This window comes from Aspergillus fischeri, genomic scaffold (genome assembly GCF_000149645.3).
Source record: "Aspergillus fischeri NRRL 181 1099437636261 genomic scaffold, whole genome shotgun sequence".
NCBI lineage: Eukaryota > Fungi > Ascomycota > Eurotiomycetes > Eurotiales > Aspergillaceae > Aspergillus > Aspergillus fischeri.
This window is the reverse complement of record NW_001509765.1, coordinates 63341-90735: the sequence shown is the minus strand read 5'-3', so window position 1 is coordinate 90735 and position 27395 is coordinate 63341. Positions and strand designations below refer to the sequence as shown.

General features: G+C 42.5%; 8 protein-coding genes across 8 annotated transcripts, besides 4 other annotated features; 3 read left to right on the top strand and 5 right to left on the bottom strand.

Annotated features, from left to right (window-relative positions):
• Positions 1 to 876: 876 nt before the first annotated feature.
• On the top strand, positions 877 to 1446 carry NFIA_028570 (putative NADH-ubiquinone oxidoreductase 21 kDa subunit; the record flags this gene model as incomplete). Its single annotated transcript, XM_001262322.1, has 3 exons — positions 877 to 1036; positions 1088 to 1290; positions 1363 to 1446. The coding sequence occupies 3 exons, from the start codon at positions 877 to 879 to the stop codon at positions 1444 to 1446; spliced, it is 447 nt and encodes a 148-aa protein (XP_001262323.1).
• Positions 1447 to 1719: 273 nt separating this feature from the next.
• NFIA_028560 (uncharacterized protein) lies at positions 1720 to 2095 on the bottom strand (the record flags this gene model as incomplete). The annotated part of the gene is made up of 2 exons (XM_001262321.1): positions 1720 to 1867; positions 1923 to 2095. 2 exons carry the CDS (start codon positions 2093 to 2095, stop codon positions 1720 to 1722), a joined length of 321 nt encoding a protein of 106 aa, XP_001262322.1.
• Positions 2096 to 4477: 2382 nt separating this feature from the next.
• Positions 4478 to 12070, top strand: atrA (protein kinase MEC1; the record flags this gene model as incomplete). Its single annotated transcript, XM_001262320.1, has 25 exons — positions 4478 to 4531; positions 4589 to 4842; positions 4898 to 5296; positions 5416 to 5568; positions 5625 to 5721; positions 5834 to 6313; positions 6370 to 6612; positions 6672 to 7901; positions 7971 to 8511; positions 8567 to 9038; positions 9097 to 9382; positions 9439 to 9536; positions 9587 to 9679; positions 9730 to 9891; positions 9956 to 10052; positions 10106 to 10300; positions 10352 to 10637; positions 10691 to 10888; positions 10936 to 11060; positions 11118 to 11200; positions 11253 to 11375; positions 11437 to 11524; positions 11574 to 11658; positions 11713 to 11831; positions 11879 to 12070. 25 exons carry the CDS (start codon positions 4478 to 4480, stop codon positions 12068 to 12070), a joined length of 6153 nt encoding a protein of 2050 aa, XP_001262321.1.
• A 138-nt stretch (positions 12071 to 12208) lies between these two features.
• Positions 12209 to 12706, bottom strand: NFIA_028540 (uncharacterized protein; the record flags this gene model as incomplete). The annotated part of the gene is made up of 1 exon (XM_001262319.1): positions 12209 to 12706. The coding sequence occupies one exon, from the start codon at positions 12704 to 12706 to the stop codon at positions 12209 to 12211; it is 498 nt and encodes a 165-aa protein (XP_001262320.1).
• Positions 12707 to 13824: 1118 nt separating this feature from the next.
• On the bottom strand, positions 13825 to 16140 carry NFIA_028530 (putative AAA family ATPase; the record flags this gene model as incomplete). The annotated part of the gene is made up of 3 exons (XM_001262318.1): positions 13825 to 14556; positions 14605 to 15806; positions 16008 to 16140. The coding sequence occupies 3 exons, from the start codon at positions 16138 to 16140 to the stop codon at positions 13825 to 13827; spliced, it is 2067 nt and encodes a 688-aa protein (XP_001262319.1).
• An 862-nt stretch (positions 16141 to 17002) lies between these two features.
• srgA (Rab family GTPase srgA) lies at positions 17003 to 17752 on the bottom strand (the record flags this gene model as incomplete). Its single annotated transcript, XM_001262317.1, has 3 exons — positions 17003 to 17325; positions 17391 to 17658; positions 17723 to 17752. The coding sequence occupies 3 exons, from the start codon at positions 17750 to 17752 to the stop codon at positions 17003 to 17005; spliced, it is 621 nt and encodes a 206-aa protein (XP_001262318.1).
• A 1403-nt stretch (positions 17753 to 19155) lies between these two features.
• On the bottom strand, positions 19156 to 20433 carry NFIA_028510 (NCA2 family protein; the record flags this gene model as incomplete). Its single annotated transcript, XM_001262316.1, has 1 exon — positions 19156 to 20433. The coding sequence occupies one exon, from the start codon at positions 20431 to 20433 to the stop codon at positions 19156 to 19158; it is 1278 nt and encodes a 425-aa protein (XP_001262317.1).
• A 1491-nt stretch (positions 20434 to 21924) lies between these two features.
• NFIA_028500 (sterol desaturase family protein) lies at positions 21925 to 22774 on the top strand (the record flags this gene model as incomplete). The annotated part of the gene is made up of 2 exons (XM_001262315.1): positions 21925 to 22023; positions 22208 to 22774. The coding sequence occupies 2 exons, from the start codon at positions 21925 to 21927 to the stop codon at positions 22772 to 22774; spliced, it is 666 nt and encodes a 221-aa protein (XP_001262316.1).
• A 1778-nt stretch (positions 22775 to 24552) lies between these two features.
• Positions 24553 to 24629: a microsatellite.
• Positions 24630 to 26231: 1602 nt separating this feature from the next.
• Positions 26232 to 26306: a microsatellite.
• Positions 26233 to 26268: a microsatellite.
• A 304-nt stretch (positions 26307 to 26610) lies between the features above and the next one.
• Positions 26611 to 27351: a mobile genetic element.
• The last annotated feature ends 44 nt before the right edge of the window (positions 27352 to 27395 follow it).

Sequence of the window (27395 nt, the reverse complement as noted above, 5' to 3'; positions counted from 1 at the left end):
TGTATCTGGAGATTTATGTCAAGACTGGGAGTTGGGATTCAAAAATGTCTTCAACCAGAGCAGAGTACACTGCATCTGTTAACCTTGAGATTATGGAGCGGCCTAATTGGGATTATCTACGCGTCACAAGGCTCCAGACGCGTTCTGACATGGGATGTCAATATATTATCAGTTTGGTTAAGCTTCGTATTGAATACACACAGAAATATAGGTTACCTTACATTTCATTCCAATACCTTACAATGTGTTACGCTCACCTGAAAATCTTTCCTTATACCCCGTAGGTATTCTTGGAAATGCTTCTCTAGTCCATTACTTAGCAGTCCACGGTCACTTAGAAACTCCCAGTGATCTTAAGTTGATGATTATCCAGAGTACTCCGTAACCTTTTATGTCCTACCACTGCATGCTGTATGATCACTTCGATTAACACATTGATCTCGCAAGTCAACCATGAGATAGTTAGTTAATTATGTACATTGCTTAGTAAGCCCCAGATCTTCTACTAGTCCAAGAATAGTAAGGGTAATCTTGGTGCTGCACCTCTCAGTTCATCTATAGTGACAAACCGCCCATCCGGTCGACCAAAAGTGAACCTCAGGGCATATACACCCCCGGTACCTTCACAATGGCTGCTGAAGGCAAAAACACTCTTATCCCTCCGAAGCGGGCTAATACCGACTACCCGGTGCGTTCAGATTCATCTCCTGTACAATTTCGCTTCACATGAATCGCTAACCTTGCATTGCAGCTCATCGACTCTGATCCGTATGTCAAATACCCTTCGCTCAAGCGCTCAACTGTGGAAGCAGATATTCACATCAACATAGGCACCTTAGAAGAGTTTTCGGATATGCTAGACCTTCTGATTATGCAATGGCTGGGGGTATGGCCGCTGCCTCCCCTCTCGCATTCTGGGCTATGGAGAGGGTCAGCCCTTCCCATGTGGGCCGAGGAGGCTTTGCTCCTGTGATGCGACTGGCAACAGCAATTGGTTTGATTGGCGGTCTACACATACTTTACCAGAGATCTTGCAGTACGTCGACGCACTGAAACCCTCTGGTAGCATGCATTAACCCGAGCATAGACCGTTTCTACGGATTCACGGAAAATGCCAGAGAGGTCGAAATGGACATGAGGGAAATGGTCGACAAGGTCAAAAAGGGCGAGCCGCTATACGGTACATCACAAGTATCCTCTTACCTACAAGGCGTTGCGGCCAGGAATTCGCGGTACTCTCAGCTTTTTATTCATGTCCTTCCTTGGTTTAACATTGTCAATCACGACCAGGTAAGCCGTTTTATTACTCATCACTATCCTCAGAATTTTGAACGCAGTTCGCAGTTCGCTAACGTATGGCAGCATGGTGTTGACACAGCAAAATATTATCAGCAAGCTGAGCGTGAACTCGAAGCCGAGCGCTTGACGACAGCCGGCTATCCCTGAGTCTTTGTGCTTGTAGAGGGTTGTCGAATCTTGTCAGTTCTCGACACTGGACATGTTTTGTGTATCCTTTGTATCCTATTGCTCTTCCCACGTACTCGAAATACAGCTACATGAACAATCTGCCTTCAGCAATATGGTTACGAAGTAGCAAGTTCGGCGACGACTGCATGCCACCATTTCCGCCTAAGAGGCAAGATTCAGAGCGTTATCCTCTTCGGGCATCGTCTTGAGTTCTCGATTCTTCTTTGGCCGTGGTTTTGGCGCTCGACGATGTCAGCAAATCTCTAAGATCCGTGCATACCCCATACCCTTTGGACGCCTACCTTTCTCATTCTCTTGTATATAAAAGCGCCTAAGTAACATTATTGCTTCCTTGCGGAATAATCCTCCATAGACAGGATATGGTGGGTCTATCGTGAAGCTGATATAGGTAGCAGTTTAGAAACGGGTCAGGTTCTCAAGGCAGACATACTCACTCAGAATGCAATGACAAAATGCTTCCTGTGCCCCCGAATCTATCATTGGCGCAACCAAAATAGACTGCTCGTATTTGATACTGCCTTAGAGCGGAAGCACACATTACGCATGGCTCAACTGTGACATACAAGTCCGTCGAGCGGAGCAATGACTTGGGGTGGCTCCGGAGCATTTCTTCAATGGCGATGAACTCGGCATGTCTTGTACCCTAACGGCAGTGAGCTATAAAGAAGTTGAAATGAAGAAATGAAACAAGCCGAGGTCCAGCAATATTCCCACAGCAGCATGATGACTGCAATGTGCATTTAATGAGCAAGATAGAAAGATTGATGATGTCCCGGAGTGCTTGTCTCGACCCAGGAACCACGACGTACATTCATAGATTTGTTGGTGTCATTCATTCCAGCACCCACTATTTTATCATGATGTACCAACACGCATCCAACTGGCGTTTCGCCGCATTCGAGCGCTTTCTCGCCCTACACAGCGTATTTGTGAGCGTTGATCCAGCCTTCGGCGAAGTATCGTACCATCAACAAGGCTTGCTTCATAAAATATGCGTGCCTTGAATCTTCCTGCTCTGAGTCGGGAAATTTGTCACCGAAGTGATCACCATGAAAATTTCCCATTTTTAACTCACCTTGAACTTCCATTGCGCCAGGATATGGAGAAAGAGTCAGATTCGTAGATGTATTGTTGCTTGGTGAGTGTGCAATAATATCTAGAAGATTTTACACAGGCGATATAAGCATCTCGGCAACTGTTCGACGTCAACTCCTCATTACTTCTGATCTGATACATCATCGGTAGCCTCCTAAGAACGTCACAATGCGAAAAGCAAAAGAATATCAATGCAATCTGCACAACTTATGAGTGACACAATAATAAGTGGATGTCTACTAAGAACTTTCTGATGGAAAGCCCGATACAGCATCTAATGCGATGTCACAAAACAACACACGACATGCAAATGATAATCCATTGTTTATGGCTGCGCCGCCCAGCAGGATGTTATTATCTATAATGATTTAGGTATCAACACACAGACAAAGTGTACCCATTAAGATGATGTTCCGTACCTACCTAGTGTAGGTAGAATGCGTTATTCATCTGTAACATTGTAACAAATAAGTAAAGGTACCTGTACACTACTACGGCGTGCCTTGATTAGGTACACTGTTACTTACTGATACCTTACCTCTATAGTGGGGCGCGTCCCTTTGATAAGCACTCAATTATCTTCAGCTTCTAACGACTTCAGCCAATGCTAGAGAGCTTTTGATGCTTTCTCTATCACACATATGGCGACCAATGAGTTGTGGGTTTCCTATCCATTCACCACTACAAACGGCTTGTTAAGGTCTGCGGAACCAGCTTCGTCGACACTAGCAGCTCAACTTGCGCCGCACCTGGTATCACAAGGAAATAGTGCCCATGGTTACTTGACTAGGGAAACCTTCTCACAGCTGCGTCAAGAGCTGGTTGATGGAAAATGTAGCCAACTGCGTCTAGATGACAGCATCGCAGATGCTAGCAAACTGATTTGCATCGTGCTGCAAGCAGGCATCGAGCCTTGTGTGAAGGGCGATAGGTCCCGCCAGGGAGATTTTGAAGGCCAGATACTAGACTGCCTGGATATCATTCAAACAATTCTTGAAAAATCACCGCAAGTTTTGGGTGAAATATGTGACCCAACCATTCTGGGAGAGAATGCGAGCGTATCTCTGTATGCGTGGCTAACATTGCGATTGCTAAAGTTGCTCAGCTGGGAGGCGAATAACATAGGAAAGAGAATAACCTGCATATTCTCCAGCATCATTCGTCCTCATTATAAGCATATAACGTTATTGCCCCTCTGCTATTCCGCTCTAGCACTCCTCCGAGCGTGCACAAATGGTTAGTTGAATGATCAGACGTGAGTACGGTTTATTTGGCTGATCGTGTCCTAGAAATCTTCCTTTCGCTCGAGAGTCATCATAACTTATTGAGACAGCATGTGTCAGAGGTTAGACTATCGATACCGGCGGCGAAGAGTGCAATCTTCCTGACCCTGGACAATCTCAATCTTCCTCGAGCTCTTTTGAGCAGGAAGATTGCGCTCGGAACATTTCCCCAGACAGTTACACTTGCTCTTCGATTACTGGACTCATTTGTTCCAAAAAGAGCATTTCATAGTCACACGAGCATTCAAGATTCTACTCTTCACCAAGACCTGGCTTGGATCCTAAATGGAATTGAACGTCTATGGAGAATTACCCATAGATGGGCGCGCACCTCGATAGATGATATTGAGATCAAGTCACGCCTTTGTATGCAATTTACGTCGAGTCTACATATCTTTTGCTCACTTGAACCTGATATTTCCGGTCTCTTATCGCCACGATCGGGTCTGTCACGTCCCTGGGTTCAGATCTGTAGCGAGTTAGTCACATTGAGCCTGATTCAGATGCCTCATCTTCAGGCGGAATTGGGCCGGCTTCTTGACGGGTTGATCGACGCGTCTCAACATCGTTTAGAAGTAGTAACTCAATTGAGAGCCGCTCTTTTACCAACAATGATTGAGTTCAAGAGTAAGGGCACCATTCAGTCGTTTGAGCCGGGTTTTCAGGTAGGCAAGCGAAAATATTTCAGCGAATATCTTTGAAGCTCACAAATTCAAATCTAGGCTGTGTTGCAGATATTAATGGGACCCATATCTGGAGATGAAAGTAGGAGTCTCGTCGATTTGCAAGAGCCAAATGCTGCTGGTCAAACGGGCCAACAAGATGAAGTGGTTCAACATGCTATACCCCATGACATTCCGAGGCCACAAGAAGGCTCCGCCCGCCTTGACACGGCCCATAAGCTTATTAGAGAGACTTTTGAGCTATTGGGCTGCGAGGAATCCGTAAATGTTGGATACCTCAGTCGTGCTATCTCGTGAGTTAGGCATATCATGATATATCCTTTGGAGTGCTGACCATCAATGTGCAAGGGAGTCGTTCGTGGATCTCCCCGAACAAAAGAAGTCCGACCTTTTGTATATGCTTGGCGGGATCGCATGTGCGATGGCTGGGAGCCTTTCAAGCCCGAGTAAGGCTGCTCCGGAAAGCTCACTATCTTGCAGTGTGTGTGAAAGTGAGAAAAGAGCGCTTGGTCCTGAGCCCGCTTCGAAGTGCCATGATGTTCATGAGCTATGTGAGATCTTCACCTTCGTTCTACCTAGACTTACACGCGCTTCCAGTCTCAGAGTAACAGCAATGGACGCGTTGCGAAGGCTATTGATCCACGCTCCTCCTGAGTCTCCTTACCTGCAGCTGAAATCCTCTGTTTTCGGCGACTTCTGTTTGCACTCACTTCGAAGTTCGATTAGAGAGCTGAGGATAGTCACTGGGTATGACCACCATCTCGCATTCTCATTCTGATAATCGATTTGCCTTCATCTCTTTTTACCTCTCACTCCCCCCACCATCCTCCTTCTTCTACAGTCGTCAAGGAGCTGATGATTCTCAGGCATCTGGTGATCTCTTTTGTTCGAAAGGATATCAAAGCTGAAACTCGTCGAAGCAACTTTGTCGTCATACTAGAATGGCTGCGGAGCCTCTCTGAGAAGCAAGAACTGCCGTTACATGAGACTTGTATTTTGACCTTGTGCCATATTGCAGAGTATGCCTCTAATATCGAGTGAGTATAGTTTGTGAAGACTGATCTGATCCCCACAGGGTTTCCGACGATGAAGAGATGAATATCATTCTTCTTCGTCTACTGGAGTACTTGGGCCATCCAAATCCATTCATTTGCGCAGTAGCGTACACTGAGGTATGTAGTCATTCGATTATATATGTTTCCCGATGGTCTCCCCTTTTACGTCTTGGAAATTGACCGACGACCGCATGCTTGTTTTAATGGTAATCTGCTAAGTTCCTTCTAGCTTTCTAAACTTGCTCAGCGTCTTTCTGTGACTCCTGCTGGTTTGTTCCGGCCTTTCTGGAGGACATTGTCGATAACGGTGGTGAAGAATTTCCAATCCCGTCCTCACATGGCCGAGCAACTCTGTGATCTGCTGGGAATGAATGTAGATGATCTTTTAAGATTAACTGAAGTTCACATCCTGCCGTATCTTGTTCTCACTCGAAAACGAGACGTCATCACGAGGGTTGGTGCAGCCTACAAGCATATCAAAACGCCTTTCGACATTTGCTCCGAGAAGAACAACCTTTCAGCGATTCTTGCTTTTTTGATGAGTCAACCATGGTCGGACCCGGAAGGTATGATCATGTCTGTTCTATCCGATATTGACTCCGCTTTCGGCGGACGCACTTTGGCGGAGCTGGTTAGAACGGAGCCAATCTTGATTGCTTGTGATCTGTTAAAAGGCCTTGGTGATTCAGGGAGTGAGAAAGGCGCACGGGCATGTGAGAACCAGTTCCTTTTACAATGAGCTTTGTGCTAATCTGATGAACGTAGTTTCATCGAGCTCTCCATCTGTTGGCAGCCTTAGTTCCCCGCAAATCCACTGCTACATCGAAGAAGGCCAATTTGCTTTGCCATTTCATCGAGGAGCATGTTCTGGGTATAATCACGCAGTTCGCGCACGCAATCAACGACTTTCAAATAAGACAGCCTCTAATTGAAAAGAGGCGAAATATCTTGGCCATTGGTGAGATGATCAAAGTTGCCCGTGGCCATATCAGCAGCGCATTACCACAGGTAAGTCGCTGTAGCATTCCGTCAGGTTTTAAGTCGGTAGTTTGATCTAAGAAATGCAGATATGTGCGTGCCTGCGTTCCGCACTTAGCATCGAAGAGCTCAGTGATCATGCCTTTTCAGCCTGGAGCGTGTTGGTCAGCTCTCTGCACGAAGAAGAGCTCGAGCCACTCATTGATCAAACATTCTCAATTGTGATCAGATACTGGGACGCTTTTAATGATCAGAGCAAGAAGACTGCCGAGGAACTGGTTGAATATATTCTCAGAAGCCACAGTGAACTTGTGCACACCACTTTCAGCACCATCCCTTCATTGGCTTCAATTCCTGCATTATCTGCGCTTGAAAGTGAAATCAGTAAGATGAAAGGGAAGATGGATATTCGAAGTCAACTTTCGGCTTTTGGACGTCGCTGCCAAAGTGAGAATGCCGCTGTTGTTGAACAGGCATTGAGAGAGTTGTTGCCCTGTCTATCAAGGCATGAAGAATTCTTGCATGAGTCCGTACTAAGTGAACAGCCTGACCCAGTTGTTGCACAGTTAACAAGGTCCTTGCTGGACTGCTGCGTCAAGTTCAACGCAGGTTGCGACAGCATAACACTTCTTTCGGCTCAATGTCTGGGTCTTGTAGGCTGTCTGGATCCAAATCGAGTTGATCCGGTCAAAGATAAAAAGGATATTCTCGTTTTATCAAACTTCGACAGAATGGAAGAGACCTTTGATTTTGTACTTTTTTTCCTTCAACATGTGCTGGTTCAAGCCTTTCTGTCGGCCTCCAATACGAGGGCCCAAGGTTTTCTTGCCTACGCTATGCAGAACCTGCTCAGACTCTGCAACCTTGATTCGGCCGTCACCCAGCGCTCCCGAGATATTCAAGCGGATGAAAAGTACCGTCGTTGGTCAGAATTACCTGAGACTGTGCGCAATACTTTGACCCCTTTTCTCACATCTAAGTATACGGTCACAGTCGGTGCCATAAGATCGCATTGCAAGTTTCCGATATTTTCCACAGAGCTGACACATGGCGACTGGTTGCGAAGTTTTGTGCAGGATCTGCTGCAAAGAGGAAGCGGTGACAACGCGCAGCTTATTTTTAGCGTTTGCAGTCGTATTGTCAAGGGTCAAGACATTTCAATCGCCAGCTTTCTCCTACCATTCGCCGTACTAAATCGTATAGTTGGTGGAACCCAGGAGGAGAGGCTGGACCTGCAAAGTGAGCTCACAACCATACTCTCCCATCCGCTTCCTGAAGCAAGTAATCGGGTCCATGAAGCCATCATACTATGCAGTCAGGTGAGCGTTCCCTTTTGTATCCATAAGGTCTGTACATACTTGAGTTTCCCGCTTCTGACAATAGGACAGAGCGTCTTTGAAATTTTGGACTACCTTTCAAGGTGGCTACAGGGGAAAAAGAAGCTCCTCAACGGCCTCAAGAATCATGCATCTCATACTGGCCGTTCTCACAAGGATTCTCATCGAGATTCATTATCCGAAACGTATTCATCTCAGGTCAAAGCTGTGGAAACCTTCTTGACCTCAATACCTCCAGAAGTCATTTCGAAAAGAGCGGTCGAATGCAAATCATTCTCCAGGGCCTTATTCCATTGGGAACAGTATATCCGCCGGTTCAAGAGTCAATCCGACAAGAATGACCACACAAGCGCTGAGCTTCTCTACCAACATCTCCAAGTGATTTACAGTCAAATTGACGAGCCCGATGGTATTGAGGGCATTTCGAATCATTTGCACATGCTGAACATTGACCAGCAGGTCCTCGAACACCGCAAAGCAGGCAGATGGGTTACTGCGCAAAGTTGGTACGAACTGCAAGTCGAAAAAGAACCCGACAATGTTGATGCACAGTGGAATCTTCTTAGGTGTCTTCGAGAGTCAGGGCAACAAGGTAATCTCCCAATAAAGAGCTGCCATCAATGTTGGCGATAACTAATCCGGTTCAGATGCCATTATTGCTAGAGTTGACACACTCAACTCAGCAGGCTCAACATCGAGATTTCTTCCCTTTGCCGTGGAAGCGTCCTGGATCACAGGAAATTGGGATAAGCTTCGCAGTTACCTCCAAATGCGCTCACCGGAAAATACTGGAGACTTCAATATCGGGGTCGGATCGGCTCTTTGTGCACTTCGACTTGGAAACAAGGCTGAATTCCGTAACATCATTCATGATCTGCAGCTCAGTGTCGCCAAATCGCTGACTGTGAACTCTGTTACTTCCCTGCAATCTTGCCATGACAGCATCCTCAAGCTGCATGCCTTGACTGAAATGGAACTTATTTCCGACTGTGAGGGCGCCGAAAACAGCTCGCTCACTTGTATACAAGATGTACTAAATCGGCGACTTGACGTCCTTGGGGGATACATAGCTGACAAGCAATATCTGCTTGGATTGAGAAGGGCCACAATGGAATTGACGTGGGATTCATTTCTCCATAAATGTTCATCTGAAGGGATGCTGACATGAGTCTCATAGGCATGGTTTCATGGAGTCTGATATCGCTGGTTCCTGGCTTACTAGTGCACGTCTGTCGCGAAAGGGCAATTACACCAATCAGGCCTATCACTCAATGCTTCGTGCAGCTCGCTTGAAAGATAGGTCAGCTACTATTGAACACGCCCGTCTACTTTGGAAAGATGGTCATCATCGAAAAGCCATACAAACGTTAGAGGGTGCAATAGCTGCAGATGAATTTGCCTCAGGCACGTCCTCATCCAGTGGGTTGAAAAGCGAAAAGCAACAGAACTTGATTGCTGCTAGGGTACGTACCATTGCTTATCCTCTGAGAAATGGCATGGAGCAACTAATATACCCCAGGCCCATCTTTTACTAGCGAAATGGACGGACCGAGCGGGTCAGACCCAATCCGACGTGATCGTACAGAGGTACCGAGAAGCGATCAAACTTCACTCAAGGCATGACGGCACCATATTGAGGATTATCACATAGACTGACAGGGCAACAGGTGGGAAAAGGCACACTACTACCTGGGCAAACATTACGACAAGATCCTGGAGTCTGAGAAGGCCAAACCCTTAGGAAAAGAGGCTCAGATATAGTAAGTGTATTTCTCTGGTCTCCAACACTATGACTAAAGAATATTTCTAGCTTAAGCGGTGAAGCCTCAAAACTCGTCATTGATAACTATCTTCGTTCGTTGGCGCACGGGAACAAATACGTCTTCCAGTCACTGCCCAGAATTTTGACTCTTTGGTTAGAGCATGCTGCCACGGTTGATAAACCTTTCGACCCGAAAAGGGGTGATAATGAGTATTGACTTCCCTCCTACCCATAACCACTTTATCACTCGGAAAGACGCTGAACAATTTCGTAGAGAGTTCCAGACGCACACATTGAATCAACGGAAAAAAACTCTTGATGATATGCACTCACAGCTAAAAAAATATCTAAACCGAATGCCCGCAGCGCTGGTCAGTCATTTATCCGCTCCTGGTTTCTGCTGAGAGACTGCTTACAGTAGCAGCTGTTCACTATCCTCCCTCAAGTGGTCGCTCGGATATGCCATCCCCACGCCACGGTTTACGAGCTTTTAACCAGGATTGTAGCGAAAGTAGCCAATGCTTTTCCCCAGCAAGGGCTATGGACAATCCTTGCAGTTGTCAAGTCCTCCTCCAAGGATCGAGCTTCTAGGGGCATCAATTGTCTTCATAAAATCACTGTAAGTGCGCAAAATCGCCGTACTAAGGTCACATATTAAATGATTTCAAAGGAAGCAAACAAAAAGTCCAGAACAGAATTACCTTTGGACATGCGGGGAATGATCAATCAAGGACAGAAATTCACAGAGGAGATGCTCAAACTATGCACGGCACGAATTGAGGAGAAGGCGTCAAGGATCCAACTTGCCCGACATCTTGGGTTCAGCCACAAAGTTGCCCCTTGTCGGCTTGTTGTTCCATTCCAGGCGATGTTGACTCCAAGTCTTCCGGCCAGCCATGAGACCGAATATTTGAAGGGATTCAGGGCTTTCCCCAGAGACCCCACGACCATCGATGGTACGCCTCTGATCCATTTGAGAGAATTGGTTGGGATATCTAACGCTTCACAGCCGTACTTGACGATGCACAAGTTCTGAGCTCACTGCAGAAGCCCCGGAAAATCAGCATTCGAGGCTCCGATGGGAAAATATACAACGTCCTCTGCAAACCTAAAGATGATCTCCGCAAGGACCAGCGTCTGATGGAATTCAATAACACGATTAACCGCTTTTTAAAAAGGGATGTGGAGTCCAGCAAACGGCGCATGTGTAAGTGCCATTTCTAAAGCTTATTGTCCAATGCTAAAGGATTTTAGATATCAAAACTTACGCCGTTACCCCGCTCAATGAGGAATGTGGTCTAATCGAGTGGGTTGACAATCTGAGAACATTGAGGGAGATCATTATCAAGCTCCTCAAAGAGAGAGGTATCATGCCGAACGTATGGGACAGTCCAACTACCCAATCGTGACTTGATGTTAAACTAACACGGCAACAGTATAACGAAATCAGACACTATCTTAACGAGGCATGCTCAGAGGCCTCAAAACTTCACTTGTTCACAACAAAAGTTCTGATGAAGTGAGTCTTCCCAATAATTTTTACCCTTGTTATCGATGCTCATTTCTCCCAGATTCCCTCCAGTTTTGCACGAATGGTTTGTAGAAATGTTCCCAGAGACGGGGGCATGGTTCGCAGCACGGCTCCGTTATACCAGGTCCTGTGCAGTTATGTCAATGGTCGGATATGTCCTGGGGTATGCTGTCCTCGATTGCAGTCTCCATATCTTCAATTATACTGACACCAGAGTCGCGCAGATTGGGGGACCGGCATGGCGAAAATATCCTATTTGAGGAAGGCACGGGTGGTGTTATACATGTTGATTTCAATTGCCTTTTTGATAAGGTAAGGTAACACTTTACGTTGTCCAGACACCCGAGACTGATTGGAACAGGGCTTAACATTCGAAAAACCCGAATTGGTCCCATTCCGTCTCACCCAAAACATGATCGATGCTTTTGGGGCCTATGGGTATAATGGTTTGTTTCCTGAGTCTCTCAAGGATGAAGCGTTTGCTCAACTCTTGTTCACAGGGCCGTTCAGAAGGACATGTGAAATCAGCCTTCGCCTTCTGCGACAGAACGAGGATGCACTTATGACCGTGCTGGAGACATTCTTACACGATCCAACTACAGATTTCATCGGAAGGAAGGTAAGTAGTTCGCCTGCGATGATTTTACTATACTGACGTGTCTCAAGCGTCGCACCCATGCAAGTGTTCCAGATACCCCCGCTGGGGTGCTCGAGAATGTTCGCAATAAACTCCGAGGCCTTTTGCCCGGAGAGTCAGTTCCTTTATCAGTGGATGGCCATGTTGATGAACTAATCACACAAGCAACGGACAAGAGAAACCTAGCGGCCATGTATATCGGCTGGTGTGCTTTTTTCTGAAAGAGAATTGATCCCCACATCGATGTCGATTTGAGACTAGTGCAGCTGTTCATGACAGCAACTTATTCTTGCTTGGTTGTAAGGCTCATTATGCATTGATTATAGCAAAGCAGTTCACATTCCATTCAGCATAATAAATCAAGCCTTTTCCTGAAGACTATTATCATTAGGCCTAATAAAGCGCGTAGGATGGCCATGACCATGCATCTGCACTTCAATAACGGTCTGAGGTATGGTACACAATATTTGTTTTTCCAGGTTATTTCCTCGGGGCGTCCAAGCGACGAACTCGGCTCCTGCTCCGGCTTCTATCTTCATCGCTATGACTGCTGTAACCATAACTGCTATAACTTGGACTGCGGCGTTTACGGTACCTAGGGCTGTCCACGCGGGTGTGCGCTCTTCTCCTTGCTGGGGATCGAGAGCGCGAATCTGAGAAAGACGATAATGAGCGACGCCGTGACCTCGAGCGCGACAAAGAGCGCGGTCGGTATAAATCATGTCGCTCCATGGGCCGCGAGCGGCCATGCTTTCTGGGGGGCGTAGTCCTAGGTACATTTGGAGGAATACGCGAAGACCGGTGATCTGAAGGCTCTTTGTAGTCATACCTGCGACGGCCAGAGCCACCCCGGCCATTCTCTGCTGGTGGCGGCGAACGTGAAAAGGCTCTCCTAGGCAGCACAATTGAGACATTCAGAACGGCACCGTCTAATTGGGCCTCGTGCATGTGCGATATCGCTGCTTCTGCATCTGCAGGATCGTGATAAAGAATATAGGCCGTGCCTCTATTTGTCATGACTGGTGGTGTAAGTTTATACGCATTTATGCCACCAGTCCAGAAATTGGGTACTTACAAGCTCGGTTCATAGGAAGCTCAAGACTCTTGATATCACCAAATGAACCAAAAATCTCTCTAAGGTGGGATGTGGTGACATTCTTGGTCAATTTCTCAACTATGATCTACGATGAAGTTGGCTGTCAGTACGTTTTGGAGAGAAGGAGATGGAATAGGTACGATAAAATAAGAACAGACCTTTGAACTTCTTGGAAGCCCACTGCTTGGACTCGGCGTACGGCTGTAGCTCCTATTTCTGTACCATCGAGAATCACGGCTTGGGCTGCGACTACGGCTCAGGGATGACGTCCGAGAACGCGACGGAGACCGAGACCAGCTTTTAGAACGTTTGTCGTGGCGGTCATTGTCATGCTGAGCGGATGGACTCCGGCTGACGGACCTTGAACCTCCTCGAGGGGACATCGAACGCCGTGATCGTTCTTTGAGTGCTTCGAGATCCATCTCCTGCATTGAGCGACGTGGCGATCGGCCTTGAGGTGACCTGGAAGACATGACGTGGAAGAGACACAGAGCACTTGGAACAGACGAGCATGGATCGCGGCAAGACGATGCCTAAACAGGACAATGGAATTTGAAGAGTAAGCTGCGATCGGGAGAGAAGGTTGGCCCAATTCCACTGCAAGGGAAACCATACACTTAGTATTGGATGTCGGAAGGGGTTGTCAGGCGAAGGATGTCAGATACCTACATATCTATCTACTAAAGCGGTTGTCCATTAGCTAGCCATAATATAAGCAAGGCCAAGTTCACACATTGTAACCATTTAGCTCAATCTTATACCTTATTTTTCATTTTATCCTCTTCTCTGAATAGCTTGTATAACAGCGCCATCGTTAAGACTAACATACAATGATGATATTGGTTATGAAATAGGTACAAAAATAGATTATCTAGATTATCATTTGATGGAGGCCTGAGACTTTCCCCATCGCTCATATTCTTCGCGGACAGCATCCGTAATTTGTCTCTGCACTTGCTCAAGCGCATATGTAAAATGTTCCCACTTCACGTCCTGTTCTTGGCCAGTCTCCTCTTCTTCATCTAGAGCTGCATCGCCTGCAGTTTCGCAAATGCTCACAATTTCCGCCCCTGAATAACCATGAGTGAGTTCGGCTAACTCCTCCAGGTCCACTTCGGGATGGACCACGGACTTGCGAAACCAGATGTTCAGAATCTCCTTCCTCGCGTCAAAATCTGGCAGGCCAATATACAAAATGTTATCCAGGCGACCCGGGCGCATCAGGGCTGGATCAATCACGTCGGGCTTGTTTGTCGCAGCAATGACCAAGACATTTTTCAATTCCTCGATGCCATCCATTTCATTTAGTAGAGTGGTGAGAACATTGACACCTCCGTGAGATGAATTTCTTCGTGAAGCGATCGCATCGATCTCGTCGAAAAATATGATACTCGGCCTCGCAGATCGTGCCTTTCGGAAAATTTCACGCAGAGCTCGTTCTGACTCGCCGACGTACATGCTCAAAATTTCAGCACCCTTGACTGCCAAAAAATTCAGACCTGCTTCGGTAGCAAGTGCTTTCACCATTAGCGTCTTAGAGCAGCCCGGGGGACCATAGAGAAGTATCCCCTTTTTACTCTTCACATTGAGTCGTTTCATCCGCTCAGGGAACTGCATGAAATGTCAGCGAGTCAAGAGTGCTAACGGGCCATTACTCACTTTAAGAGGTCTTTCCACAGCCTTTTGGAGACGCTTCTTGATATCATGCTGCCCGCCAATATCTGTCCACCTGACTTTTGGTGTTTCTAGGAAGACTTCTCGCATGGCGGTAGGACGAGTTTCCTGTAGAGCTGACATAACATCCGACTCCTCGATATCCAGATCAACGACCATATTCTTCTCGATGTGCTCAACACCTGCCACCGGGTCAGGGGTTGATGTAACGTCGCAGGGTCTGGTCGGCGAACGAGATTGACATGACTGCCTCTGCCGCGCCTTGCGGCATACAAGCTGAAGTAACGCAAACAAATCAGCTCCGACATAGCCGTGCGTTTTCTCTGCAATCATGTCGATGAGCGCCTCGCTCAATTGGCGTGATGAGCTTCCACAAATAGCCCGCAAGATTTCAGCTCGGTCTTGCGCTGTGGGTACCTGCATTTCAATCTCGATTGCTAGACGGTGGGGTGTCCTGAGTGTATCGTCAACGTCGTTAGGATGGCGAGTTGCTGCCACAACTAGCACAAGAGCACTTTTGGCCAGATCTAGACATTCACATAGTACTGATGTTAGAGATTGAGAGTCTAGCGACGCTCGTTTAGGAGCAATGAAGTCGAGCTGATCAATTATGATGGCACTTGGCTGACAACGTACTGCCTCTTGAAAGACATTGCGAACCTTAGCTTCCGCATCACCAATGTTTCGGCTGAACATGGATGAACCGAGACTAAACGTCTTTTTCCAACCTGCAGCTTGTATCTGGTGCAGAAGGGCAGATTTCCCTGTCCCCTTAGGCCCATATAGTAGGATACCCCGACTGTGCTCATAGAAAGATGGCATCCTGAATTTTTGCCCCGAGTTGAAATCAGCAAGGCTCTCGTTGATGCTGTCGATCTGACGAGACAATCCTCCTAAACCGGAAGGCTTTACTTGTATTGCCGATGGCGCCTCTTCTGGGACGCCATCAAATTCATCGTCGATCTTGATTTCCGAGCTGTCGGTAAAGCGAAATAGAGTGTTCGCAGGATTTCTAGTTGCTGTCTTAATATTGGCCACTTTGAAACTCCTTCGCTGCCCTATTAGCTCCACATCGAAAGTCAAACCAACAGCGACAAGTTCGCATCTCGAAAGAGGAAACCGCAATGCAAAGGCCCAGTGGTCTTTTTCCTTGGGCGGAATGGGGCCGCCGTATCTCGTGAGGCGATCTACATCAGAACATTCTGTAATATAGACGCGATCTATTCCTTCCAATAGATCTTCGGCCCTGCTAATAGATATCTTTTCTCCAACTTTTATTTCATAACAATCTTGGAATGTCCTCGAAGTTTGCACGACGGTACTCTGTATATTTTCGGCTGCGGTCCAGGCTACGGCGGTTTTTGGGCTTCTGTCGGGCGTGTTCACACTGCAAATGTCTCCTGCTCGTAGTTTGAGCGCGGCTAGGGACGATGATGAGAGATAGATACGGAACGCATCCTTATGGTCACTCCTCGCTTGTTTTGACAACGGTCGAACAGTAAAAAGACGAGCGTCAGACATTTCAAGTGACAGAAAACCGGGTGTTCACAAGAAGATCAGTCTCACTCCAACTTTCGCTGAATTCAATGTCTGTTGACTGGACGGGACTAAGAAGGCAAATTATGAGATTGGACTCCTTCAACTTCCTTTTTCCTTTCAGTGTAAGTCCTGACATGGTCATTGTGCACATAACGAAGGAATTGCTGTAAGACATACTATAGTTCTGAAAAGAAGAAATAATAATAAAATAGAAAATAGAAAATCATTGAAATCATTGAAATCACCTTGAGGTACTAGATTGACTGGTTAAAGTCTGCATAATGCAAAATGTACTACCTTAACTTTTTTACTCAATATATTATAAAAACTTTTAATATTCCTGAATGGAACACAGATTTAGTGATTAAGTAATGCTTCTGGGTACAGGTGGGTCTGCTTAAAATGGCTCCGCCTTGTGGTTGTATGAATGTAGATTGCGGATTTTGTCTCAAAAGACTGTTTCAATCAAGGAGCCCGGTCAATGGAGATTCTCTTGGTTTATGCTTTCACCTCAGAAATTCAAGTAGTTATTTTCTTAGGCATACTTACATGAACGGTGCCGCGAAATCTGAATTTGGTAACTCTTAACACCAGGAATCAAAGAACAAATAGACCAGAGGATTGAAATACCGCCTAGCATATCTCAGTTGATGACTATGATAACATTGGCAGATTTCAACTTAACGAGGTCTTGATTGCATGAGGGGTCTCTGGAGTGATTAACAACTGAAGGTAAGGTAAAAGGAACAAAGGTCCCCTTGTGTAAAGGGTTGAGTTGAAAGATGACGCCAAATGAAAGGAAGCCCGAATCAGATCGAAGAACGTTAGGAACGAAAGCGCATGCCTAACAACATTTACCGCCAGTACTCCCAGACGTCCCCGATCCGTGATGGTCTATATTGACCCCCTGTGACCCCACTTGTTCGGACTTTGATGTATCCATGCCCTTTTTGATGGCAGAGGCGAGGCTGTAGAATGCTTTCTCGATGTTGATGTTGTTCTTGGCTGACACCTCAAGAAATGGGATGCCTAGCTCATCAGCGAGTTGTTGGCCTTGTTCTGTGGAGACGGCTCGCTTTTCCTCCCAGTCGCACTTGTTACCAATGAGGATTTTGTGTACCCCTTCACTTGCATGTTGCTCAACATTTGAAAACCACGTACGTATATCTGGATAAAGTCACAGCAGCAGTCAGCGTCAAATCACTATTTATTTGAGAGTGGAAGAAACGTACTTTGGAAGGAGCGTTCATCCGTGACATCATATACAAGAAGTATTCCCATGGCGCCTCTGTAATACGCTGTTGTGATAGTTCGAAATCGCTCCTGGCCTGCGGTATCCCATATTTGAAGCTTCACGCGTTTACCGTCCAGTTCAATTGTGCGAATCTTAAAATCGATTCCAATCGTAGTGATGAATGAGGGGGTGAACGAATCCTCACTGAATCGCAGAAGACAGCATGACTTCCCCACGCCGGAGTCCCCGATCAACAACAGCTTGATCTATGACCACCAAAGCGATTCTCAGTTATCAGATAATCAGATCAAGAGAGTGGTTTAAGCTTACCAGAAAGTCATAATTTCTTGTGCCAGCCATTGTGGTATCGTGGAATGGTATGTATTCAACTTCAAGAGAGCCGATATTTGGGTACGATTTGGATCGATATTACGGGGATGAACCTCCGTAGTCGTCGGTAGAACAACTCCCCTATCAAGATAATCGTACTTCCCCCGCCCTTCCTTCTTACTCTTAGTGATTGTCCGCAGAGAAGAGGCAGCCACCAAGAGGTATCAGGACTTTCGTCGAATTGGCGGACGTTGAGGAAATTAGGAAGATAGATTCCTGATGTGAAATATCAGAGATTCCTGCCTGGCAGTCGACCGATCCTGTCCCGAAACTCTAGGCCCGAAATGATAGATAACTTCAAAAATATTCAACAAATTGGGTAAAAGATTACAGGCTAATGTTATGTGGTCAGTCTGCAGCAAGGCGAGGCATCCGAAGGGTTATCCAGGGGTTTATAACAATTCTGAGGAAGTTGTAATAGTACCTTGTACCTACCTCTCCAGAAGCTGGGAAAATAACCTTGCTGACTACAACCTACATATACAGATTAGTGTCGTATCTCCAGCTTTTGCTCCACCAGTAGTCTAGGTAGATATCTATGGACATAACTCATTTTATATTCTATCTAATGAACAGCTCCTTGCTTATACTTAGGATTAATACCTCTCTATAACTACTATGGATACCTTTATGATATATTATATTATATCTAAGTTACAGATATTTAGGGGGTGCGTAATTCTAGGACTTATTAAAGAGCCATTGTCCCTTTTAATTAAGCGTAGCATACCCTTGCCCATACTTAGTCACTGATGGGTGATGTGCTTTAAGCATATACCTCCACGGAAATCCCTTGCAAATTACCATTATAGTTTTTGTTTTAGGTTTTATATGCTGAAAGATTCCGTGACACTCTGAGAAGTTAGGCGGATGTGAATTCATCTTATTAAGCCTAATATACAAAAGAGCAACCAGTATACTGTTTCTTACTTGATCCATCGAGAATATACCCATCCAATTCTGCTTACAACCTGGGTTTGCCTCTGTATTCCGATATGTATATCTAGCAGGTCACCGACGTCTTCTTGAAACTCACGGAGATCAGCTCCTCTCAGAACTGTTGCTGCTTTTTGTAGGAGAATATCTGCACCACAGACCAGAAGACCATGGTCCTTATAGGTTAGAACACCGCTATCAGTAGGTGTTGACAGTGTCAAAGTACGGTCGACATCCCTAATTCCAAATCAGCACGGATCGTTGGGTTGGCTCCAATTTGAATACCGCAAAGCATGTCTCAACTCATGTTTTCGCCTTCCTACTTGCAAGCCCTTGCGATTGCCGAAGACACCAAATGCCCATCTCAGAAACGCGTACGTGACCATGATCCCTGGGGTGAGGCTCACAAAACTTGCGCACGTCAGCTCTGCATGGGGTCAGTTCTTGAGAGACAGCCCGTACCCAAAAACAAGCTCCTGGCTTTTCAGCAATGAATCGATTCCACCAATCGCTATTTCAACATCCACCTTCGTTTTCTGAATCTGGATCAGAAGAGCCCGTACCAAATCACCACGTACAGTTCCAATGAAGGGCTTCCGCAGGTCTTTCTCGTACGCTCGTAGTACTGGGGTCAGATCACCTTCTCGAATCCTCGCGGTGAGGGTGTCAATCTGCTTCGCACCAAGCTCTTTCTCAGATTCGGGTCGATCGAGGACAAAATCAAGCACCATCCGCTCTAAGCTGGCCCTATCCGCCTCGAGACTATTCTTACTCATTAGTGCAATCTCGCTCTTTTCGTCATGTCGAATAGTCCCGATGAGTCTCCGAGTAGGCTCAACGACCCAATTACCCCAAAATTCACAGGCAGTTGATCCGATGTTGGAAATCCATCTTATGAGCTCGTGCTGCCGACTGCTTATCAACCTCAGGAAAGTGCTCGTCGAAAGCACCCCCACTGACAGCGGCAGCCAATAACGTACCAAGCATGAGGGACGTCCATGGTGGCTGATTGCCCGCCTTGAAGAGGCGCTATAATCTGGCAATAATTCATCCAGTATATTGAAAAGCTGCTCGATAACGTACTCGGGAGACTGGGGGAATGTTGTCATCTCAGATTGAGACCGAACAACTTCCCTTTCGACTGCGGTAAAAATTCTCTCCTCAAGCTCATATTCTGTGCCTTCATGTACCACCCTTTGCAAGAGAACCTTCAACGTGAGTACACCCCTGAGCACAGCATTACGCAAGCTGTCATCAGTGGCGGACTCTGAGTCAATTTCTGTTTTGAGAAGGGAGCATTGCCCGATGAGAAGGCCGATGCCGCTGGCGTTTCTCGTTCGCATCGCTCCCAAAGCTTTGCATTTTTGTCTAATCTCAGACCTATGCGCAGTAAATGAAGATAACAGCCTTGCGCGCAGCGAAAGCATCGCGCGTGGGTCAAGGCATTGGCGCACTATGTCGTAAAATCTGGCCCACGAAACAGATGCTGTTGGGTTGACAGCTTTCCGGATACCGCCCTCTTCCGCGTACAAAAGAGGCCGTCCCAGGAAACGCCATAGTCGACCAGGGGCCGTCTGTACTGCGTATGCTCCGGTATACCAATTTGATCCTGAGACATCGGCCCAGTACAACACCTCTTCACCAATACTGTGAGTATGTTCTAGAAGAACATTGATGGTTATGCCTAAAACCTGCAAAAATGCCTTCGCAGCCATGATCCACGAGACATCCAGCACATATGCGATACTTTCATCGGGCAATTCCTGTCCCTTGAGGAGGGAATCAGGGAACTTGGAAATCAAAGCCCTAACCTGATCGGCTCGTAGTAACGATTGAGATACAGATTGCACAGAAAGCGACTGGATCAATTTAAGTAATGTCGCTATATCCTTCGAAGCTTCATATGGGTATTCAGATAGTATATGGGTAGGACTAGGCAAACCATCATTGACTTTCTGTTGCAGTCTGTCGAGCTCTGCGCTTAAGTGATGAATGTGACTACTGATTGTGAGCACATTTCAGGACTGGTCGCAGCAGAAGTGACAAACCGATTTATGATGATCATAGTGTATCTCTGTGGGTGCAATAACTCCGCGAGTTATGTAGACTACAGCCATAATAACACAGCTTAAAAGATAGGACGGCATGGCGTCATACATACTAGACTGCCCGCCTTATTATGATAATGCAAACACTACAAACTTCCAGTACCTAGATAGTACCCTACAAGTACAGGTGAATGTGCTGCTATCCAGCGCTGGAATTATGAGATAATCTCTGATCAAGTGGAGGGAATCCGATGTTGAATACTAAAGGTGCTCTACTAATCGTGCTATCGAGTATAAGAAATCGACGACTAAGAATCTCACCTATGGATGTGTATTCAAGTTGGGTTGTGAGGCAGTAGTGTTCAATGTCTCATTGATATTAGAGTTATTCTGCTCTCCAGATATCAGCAAGACTCTCATTGTACTTTTAAGAAGATGAAAAAGAGATAATGACTTGATATGTAAGGATTTATGTCTTGGTCCGAAAATAATAAGGCAGAGCTGCACAGAGATTTCTGATGATAGACGAGTACAGGGATTAATAAAATAAGGTACTCCGCAGAGATTGTGGTACTTGTTTCTTACTGGCTATAATCTAGGCAGTGCCCTAAAAGGGTTAGATAATCTTCAACTTTTTGGACAGCCAATAATAAAGTAGCAGTTATGGAGAGCTTTGGATCTCAGGGGTGAGAAGGGGCTAGGCGATAATAATGACTTTACGAGCCTAAACAGAAAAAGTTAAGAAAAGTCTCGCCACCCCGGGAATGGATGTCCTGGCCGGCCGTCCGGCGCATTTAGTAACCACTAGCTCTCCCTCCTGAAATACCATCCTCAACCATAATTCTACCATAACTCGAACTCCGTTTGCTTGTTTTCTTATTGATGGAAGAACAGATTTGAACGCCCAGCCGTCTCTCATACCAGGATACAGGTGCGATATCAAAATACAATGTGAGTTGCTCCTCCCCTGTCACTCGGTCCGATCACATTTTGGTCCTGACAAGGTACAGGAATTCAACACTATACTCGACGTCTCCTGGGACTTATTGGGAGCAATATGAGGAGGTTTCCCGACATAATGCACATCTCAATGTCGTGGAGAGACTTTGGTCCGCATGGTATGCCTGGATGCAAAATGATGTCCTTGCAACTGGCATCATGTCGTTTGTGATGCATGAGATTGTCTATTTCGGCCGTTCTCTTCCCTGGATATTCATCGACACTTTGGGCTTGTTTAAGAATTATAAAATTCAGAATGTAAGTGGATTCGATCTCAACGCTTATGGCAAGGCCCTAACTTGGCTACTCAGAATAAAATTCCTTCACTTAGAGAGCAATGGGATTGCGCCAAGTTTGTCCTTCTTAGCCACTTCACTGTGGAACTTCCGCAGATTTGGTTGGTGTCTCAATTCAACCGGGCTTCATTATATGTTTCTAACAGTATGTCCGCAGGCTTTTCCACCCCATGGCTCAGTTCTTCGGTCTGTCTACGTCGGTTCCTTTTCCCTCTGTTTGGACCATGATGTACCAGATCGCCATTTTCTTTGTTCTTGAGGATACATGGCATTATTTCTCTCATCGTGCCCTCCATTGGGGCCCTTTGTACAAGGCTATCCATAAAATCCACCACCAGTATTCGGCACCCTTCGGTATGGCCGCCGAATATGCGTCGCCTATTGAGGTTATGATTCTCGGGTTTGGGACCGTTGGATGCCCCATTCTTTGGTGTGCATTGACTGGCGACCTGCATATCTTTACGATGTATGTCTGGATTGTCCTACGACTCTTCCAGGCCATTGATGCGCACAGCGGCTATGAGTTCCCTTGGAGTCTCCATCATTTCTTGCCTTTTTGGGCTGGAGCTGATCACCATGATCTTCACCATGAGAAATTTGTTGGCAACTATTCGAGTAGCTTCCGGTGGTGGGATTATCTTCTCGACACTGAATACACGCCTGAAGCTCTCAAGCGCCGAAGGGAGGGCAAGATTATAAAAAAGGCTCAGTGAGCACTGCTGTTATTAAACCATGACAGTCTTTACCTGTCCTACTTGGGACGCATGCCAACTGCTTTATGGTCCTGTGTCATAAGCACCGGTTTGAGAGGGACTCATCATTTAACCCTCTTTTGATATCATTTTTATAATATGTGTGATGCCTGTGGTTGCTAGGTTCATGAACTAACTTATAACCTAGCAGCCCATCCCATCTCATTCATTATTTTTGGTGTTCTGATATAATTTACTGTTTTATTTTTTAATTGTCTTCTTTTAATGTATATATATCAATGATGATATGGATAGAGAATAAACATACAGGCTCCAGTCTCTACAGATATAGTATTTATATATCTCTCATTTAGGTCTAGTGCTATAGTTATATATAGTAGTATATTATCTAGTTTTTAACTTCTTATCTCTTATATTAACTTTTACTGCTCAGGGTACCTAGCTATAATATAGCCCTTACTACCAAGTACCATAATTATAATACTTAATATGTCTCTACCTTCTCTAAGACTATACTTCTTTAAGTTATAGAAACTATATTTTTCCAATCCTAGGCCTCTATCTTATGTTTAGTAGCTTTTTTTAGCTTAATAGTTCTACCCTTTTAAATAACTAGCCCTCATCCTTAGTTAATGTTAAGAGCTATGGTGGATTATAAAGCCATTGTATGCAGCCAATATAGATAGAATAGGCTACTAGGTTATATAATCTGTTATAGATATCTCTGTAACTTACTATTCTATAACTTAGTGACTAGTTCTCCTTACTTAGGTAATATATAGTTATCCTACTCTCTCTATACTAATCTTACTAGTTAACCTTAGATCTTGATAGCTAAATTTATAGTTCTAATTACTCTTTAAAATCTAATTAGTCTATTAGGATATTGTAAAAATAATACTTAGCACTAGGTCTTCTTCTAAGACCCTAATCTAACTAAATAAACTAATCCTAACTATAGAAAGAGTAGCTTAAATAATCCTAGTCTAGGAAGAAGTAACTAATCTTATAGAATTATTATCACAGGCTAGGCCGCTAGAAGCCTTGAAATCTATGAGACTATGACCTAGATTTAGATATAAGAAATTACTAAGGGGTTCTAACTAGGGCCACAGCAGCTAAAATGCTGAATATAAAAAGAAGTATATAAATAAGAGGTATAGTTATATGACATAGCTGCTTACTATATTAATTAGTGGAATATTGTTCATTGTAATGGGAGGAGGTCCTTTGAAATGTGTGAGGGTAGGGGGTAGGCCTGCGGCCACCCTATACATATCCCCTAGTATTAAAGGGATTCCACCTCCCCCTTTTATATTTCTACCTAAGCTATTAAGGAATATAGTGATCTAAATAATTATATATATAGTAATAATTACTATATATACCTATAGATTATATTAATCTACTAATATAGTTATTAATATCATATCCTCCCCTATCTAGGCTAAACTTAATCTATAGAGTTCTTAGTTAGTAGTAAGAGTTAGGAGGCTTAGTTAGTATCTACTATTATAATAATTTATATTTAATTATTATTAAGAGATATTAATTACTATATCTAGTATTTAAATATTATTATTTCTTTATTAAATATCTATAAGATTAACTAATTAGTTCTTTATAGTCTTACTTTAGAATAATCCTAGTAATAGCTTAGTATATTCTTTATATAATAAGTAAGAGTGTAATTAGATTAGCTTATTTAGTAATAATAAGTAGGTTATCTAAGTAATTAATAACTTTAATTAAGAGATAAAAGAATTATAGTATGTATTATTAATATATATAGTAATAAATAAATAAAATTAATAAAGATAGAATTAACTAATAATTATTAATATATAAATAAGTATTTATTCCTAATATAAATAGTATAAGTATAAATACTCTTAATTTTTCTATCTTTAATATTAGGGGATATTTATAGAAATCTATAATACTAAATTTATAAAATAAGTTATTACTTATTTAAATTTATAGACTATTAGAGTCTATTTTGTTTCTTAATTATTTTTATATTCTCTAACTTATTTAGTATTATCTTAGTTAGTTATTATTAACCTTAATAATTATTATAATTCTAAACTAAGAGGGTATAGTTATAGCTATATAAAAAGAAGTTCTATTTATATTTAATAAGATTTAGTAGAGTCTTATAAAGTTACTTAATCCTTATTATAAAATTAAGTAGGCTTTCTAAAATAATACTAATATAACTAAGAAAATTATATCTAAGACTTATTAAAATACTACTCTCCTTTACTATCAGGGGCTTAAATATTAAGATATATATAAGTCTTATATATATATAATATAAGGATATTTTATTACTATATAGTAATACTAGAATATATAAACTAATAAGTTTAGGTGTTTTTTTACTAGGATATATATAAATTATATATAGAATAATAAGATAGCTTTATATTCCTATTATATTAATAAGAATTATAGCTAGGATATATACTTTAATATATTTAGACTCCCTTCTCTTTTATTATTATATATACTAACTAAGACAGGCTTATACTTAAAAAAGATAGATTACTTACTATAACTAAAGAAGATAATACCATTACTAACTAGCCTCTTATAAATAATAAGATTATTAAAACTAAGCCTATATTATTATATATACTTTATAAGAATACTTCTAAGCTTTTACTTAGTAGATCTAGGCCTACTACTTTAATATAATTAAAGATTATAAAGAAAGTATTATATTTCTCTCCCTCTACTTTTACTCTAAATTTAATAACTTTCTTTAAGAGTAGATATAATACTTTTAGCCTTCCTTATTTTAGTAATCTTATAGTTAATAAACATAATATAATCTAATATTATTCTAGTATTAATTTACTTATTCTTAATAAGGCTAGTCCTTCTTTAGCTATCTTTTTAGATCTAAAAGATAAATATTATTATAATAATATTATTAATAGAGAAGTTTAATAAGTTATTTATATATCTATATTAGCTTAGCCTGACTATTCTTATTAGTTATATGCTAAGTAGTGAGGGTAAATTATTATTAAAGTTAAATCCATTCTTACCTTAAAGCTATTACTATTACTAGTAGACTAGGTTTAAGGGGTCTCTATACTAGAAGATATAGATTTAATATTATCTATTTTATTAATAAAGAAAGATAATAAACTAAGGTTATAATTCTAAATTATAATTACTAATATTAATTTATACTTATTAAGATAATTCTAATAACCTAAATTTATTTCTCTCTTTATAGTTATAATATTAACCACATCTCTATTATATTCTAGAAGATTAATAATAGTTAATAATACTTACTATTATAATATTATATTAGGGCAGAGCTAAAAGATATCTTATAATAGAATCTTTATTATCTTTAGTATCCAGATTAATCTAAGGAGGTTAAAGGTAATTAATTAGATATATATCTATTACTTTAAGAATGAAAAGTATAACCCTTTTATTAATATTATATTATTAATATTATATTATTAATAATATTCTTAGTGGTGTTATAACTATATATTATAGTTATACTATGATCTAGATTAAATTCTTAATGAACTTTTGAACCTTCCTAGAATTAGGTATTAAGTAATTACTTGATCTAGATATGCTACTAGATGGAATAGTATTTATTATAATAGGAGAGGATCCTTTAAAATATATAAGGGTAGGGGTTAGGCCTGTAGCCACCCCATATATGACCCACTAATATTAAAGGGATTCTACCTCTCTTTTATGATTCTACATAGACTATTAAAGAATGTAATGATCTAGATGATTATATATATAGTAATAATCACTAGATGTTGCTATAGATGTTTCATAGATCATATCACCTAGCTGACGTAGCTGTTGATATCACAAAAGTAAGGTTATATACTAAAGCTTCTAAGTATATTTTTTATTAAAACTATATTAAATTTCTTAGCTATATCATATCTACTAATAATATCTTAATAGATATAAGCTATATTAAAGCTATTATTATATAGGAGGAACCCTATAGTTATTATAATATTTAAATCTTCCTAGGATTCTATAACTTCTATTAGTATTTTATTAGAGATCATTCTTTAATAGCCTTACTCCTAACTAATTTACTTAAAGATATAAGAGAAGAGAGAAAGCTGAAACTAGTAAAGTTTACTTTTATTAAAATGTTAGCTTTTTAATAACTAATTACTATCTTTTAGATAGCTTTATTATTATAATACTTTAACCTAGCCTTACTTATTTAAATAGAAACTAATACCTCTTAGGATAGTATAGCTAGTATACTCTTATAGCTAGATAAAAAAGGATAATAGTATCTAGTTATCTTCTAGTTAAGAAAGTTTACTAAGGCTAAACTTACCTAGGTTATATCTAATAAGGAACTATTTACTATTATTTATCTTTTTAGATATTAGTAATAATATACTAAAGAAATATTATATTAGATAAAAGTACTATTAGATTATATAAATTTATAGACTTTTATAAAGTAACTAAAGCTAAATAATAAATAAGCTTATTAGCTTATTATATTAATACTATTTAAGTTTATTATCAAGTATTAGAAGGGAAAGGCTAACCCTATAAATATATTATATAATATAATAGTTATTTAGTAATATAG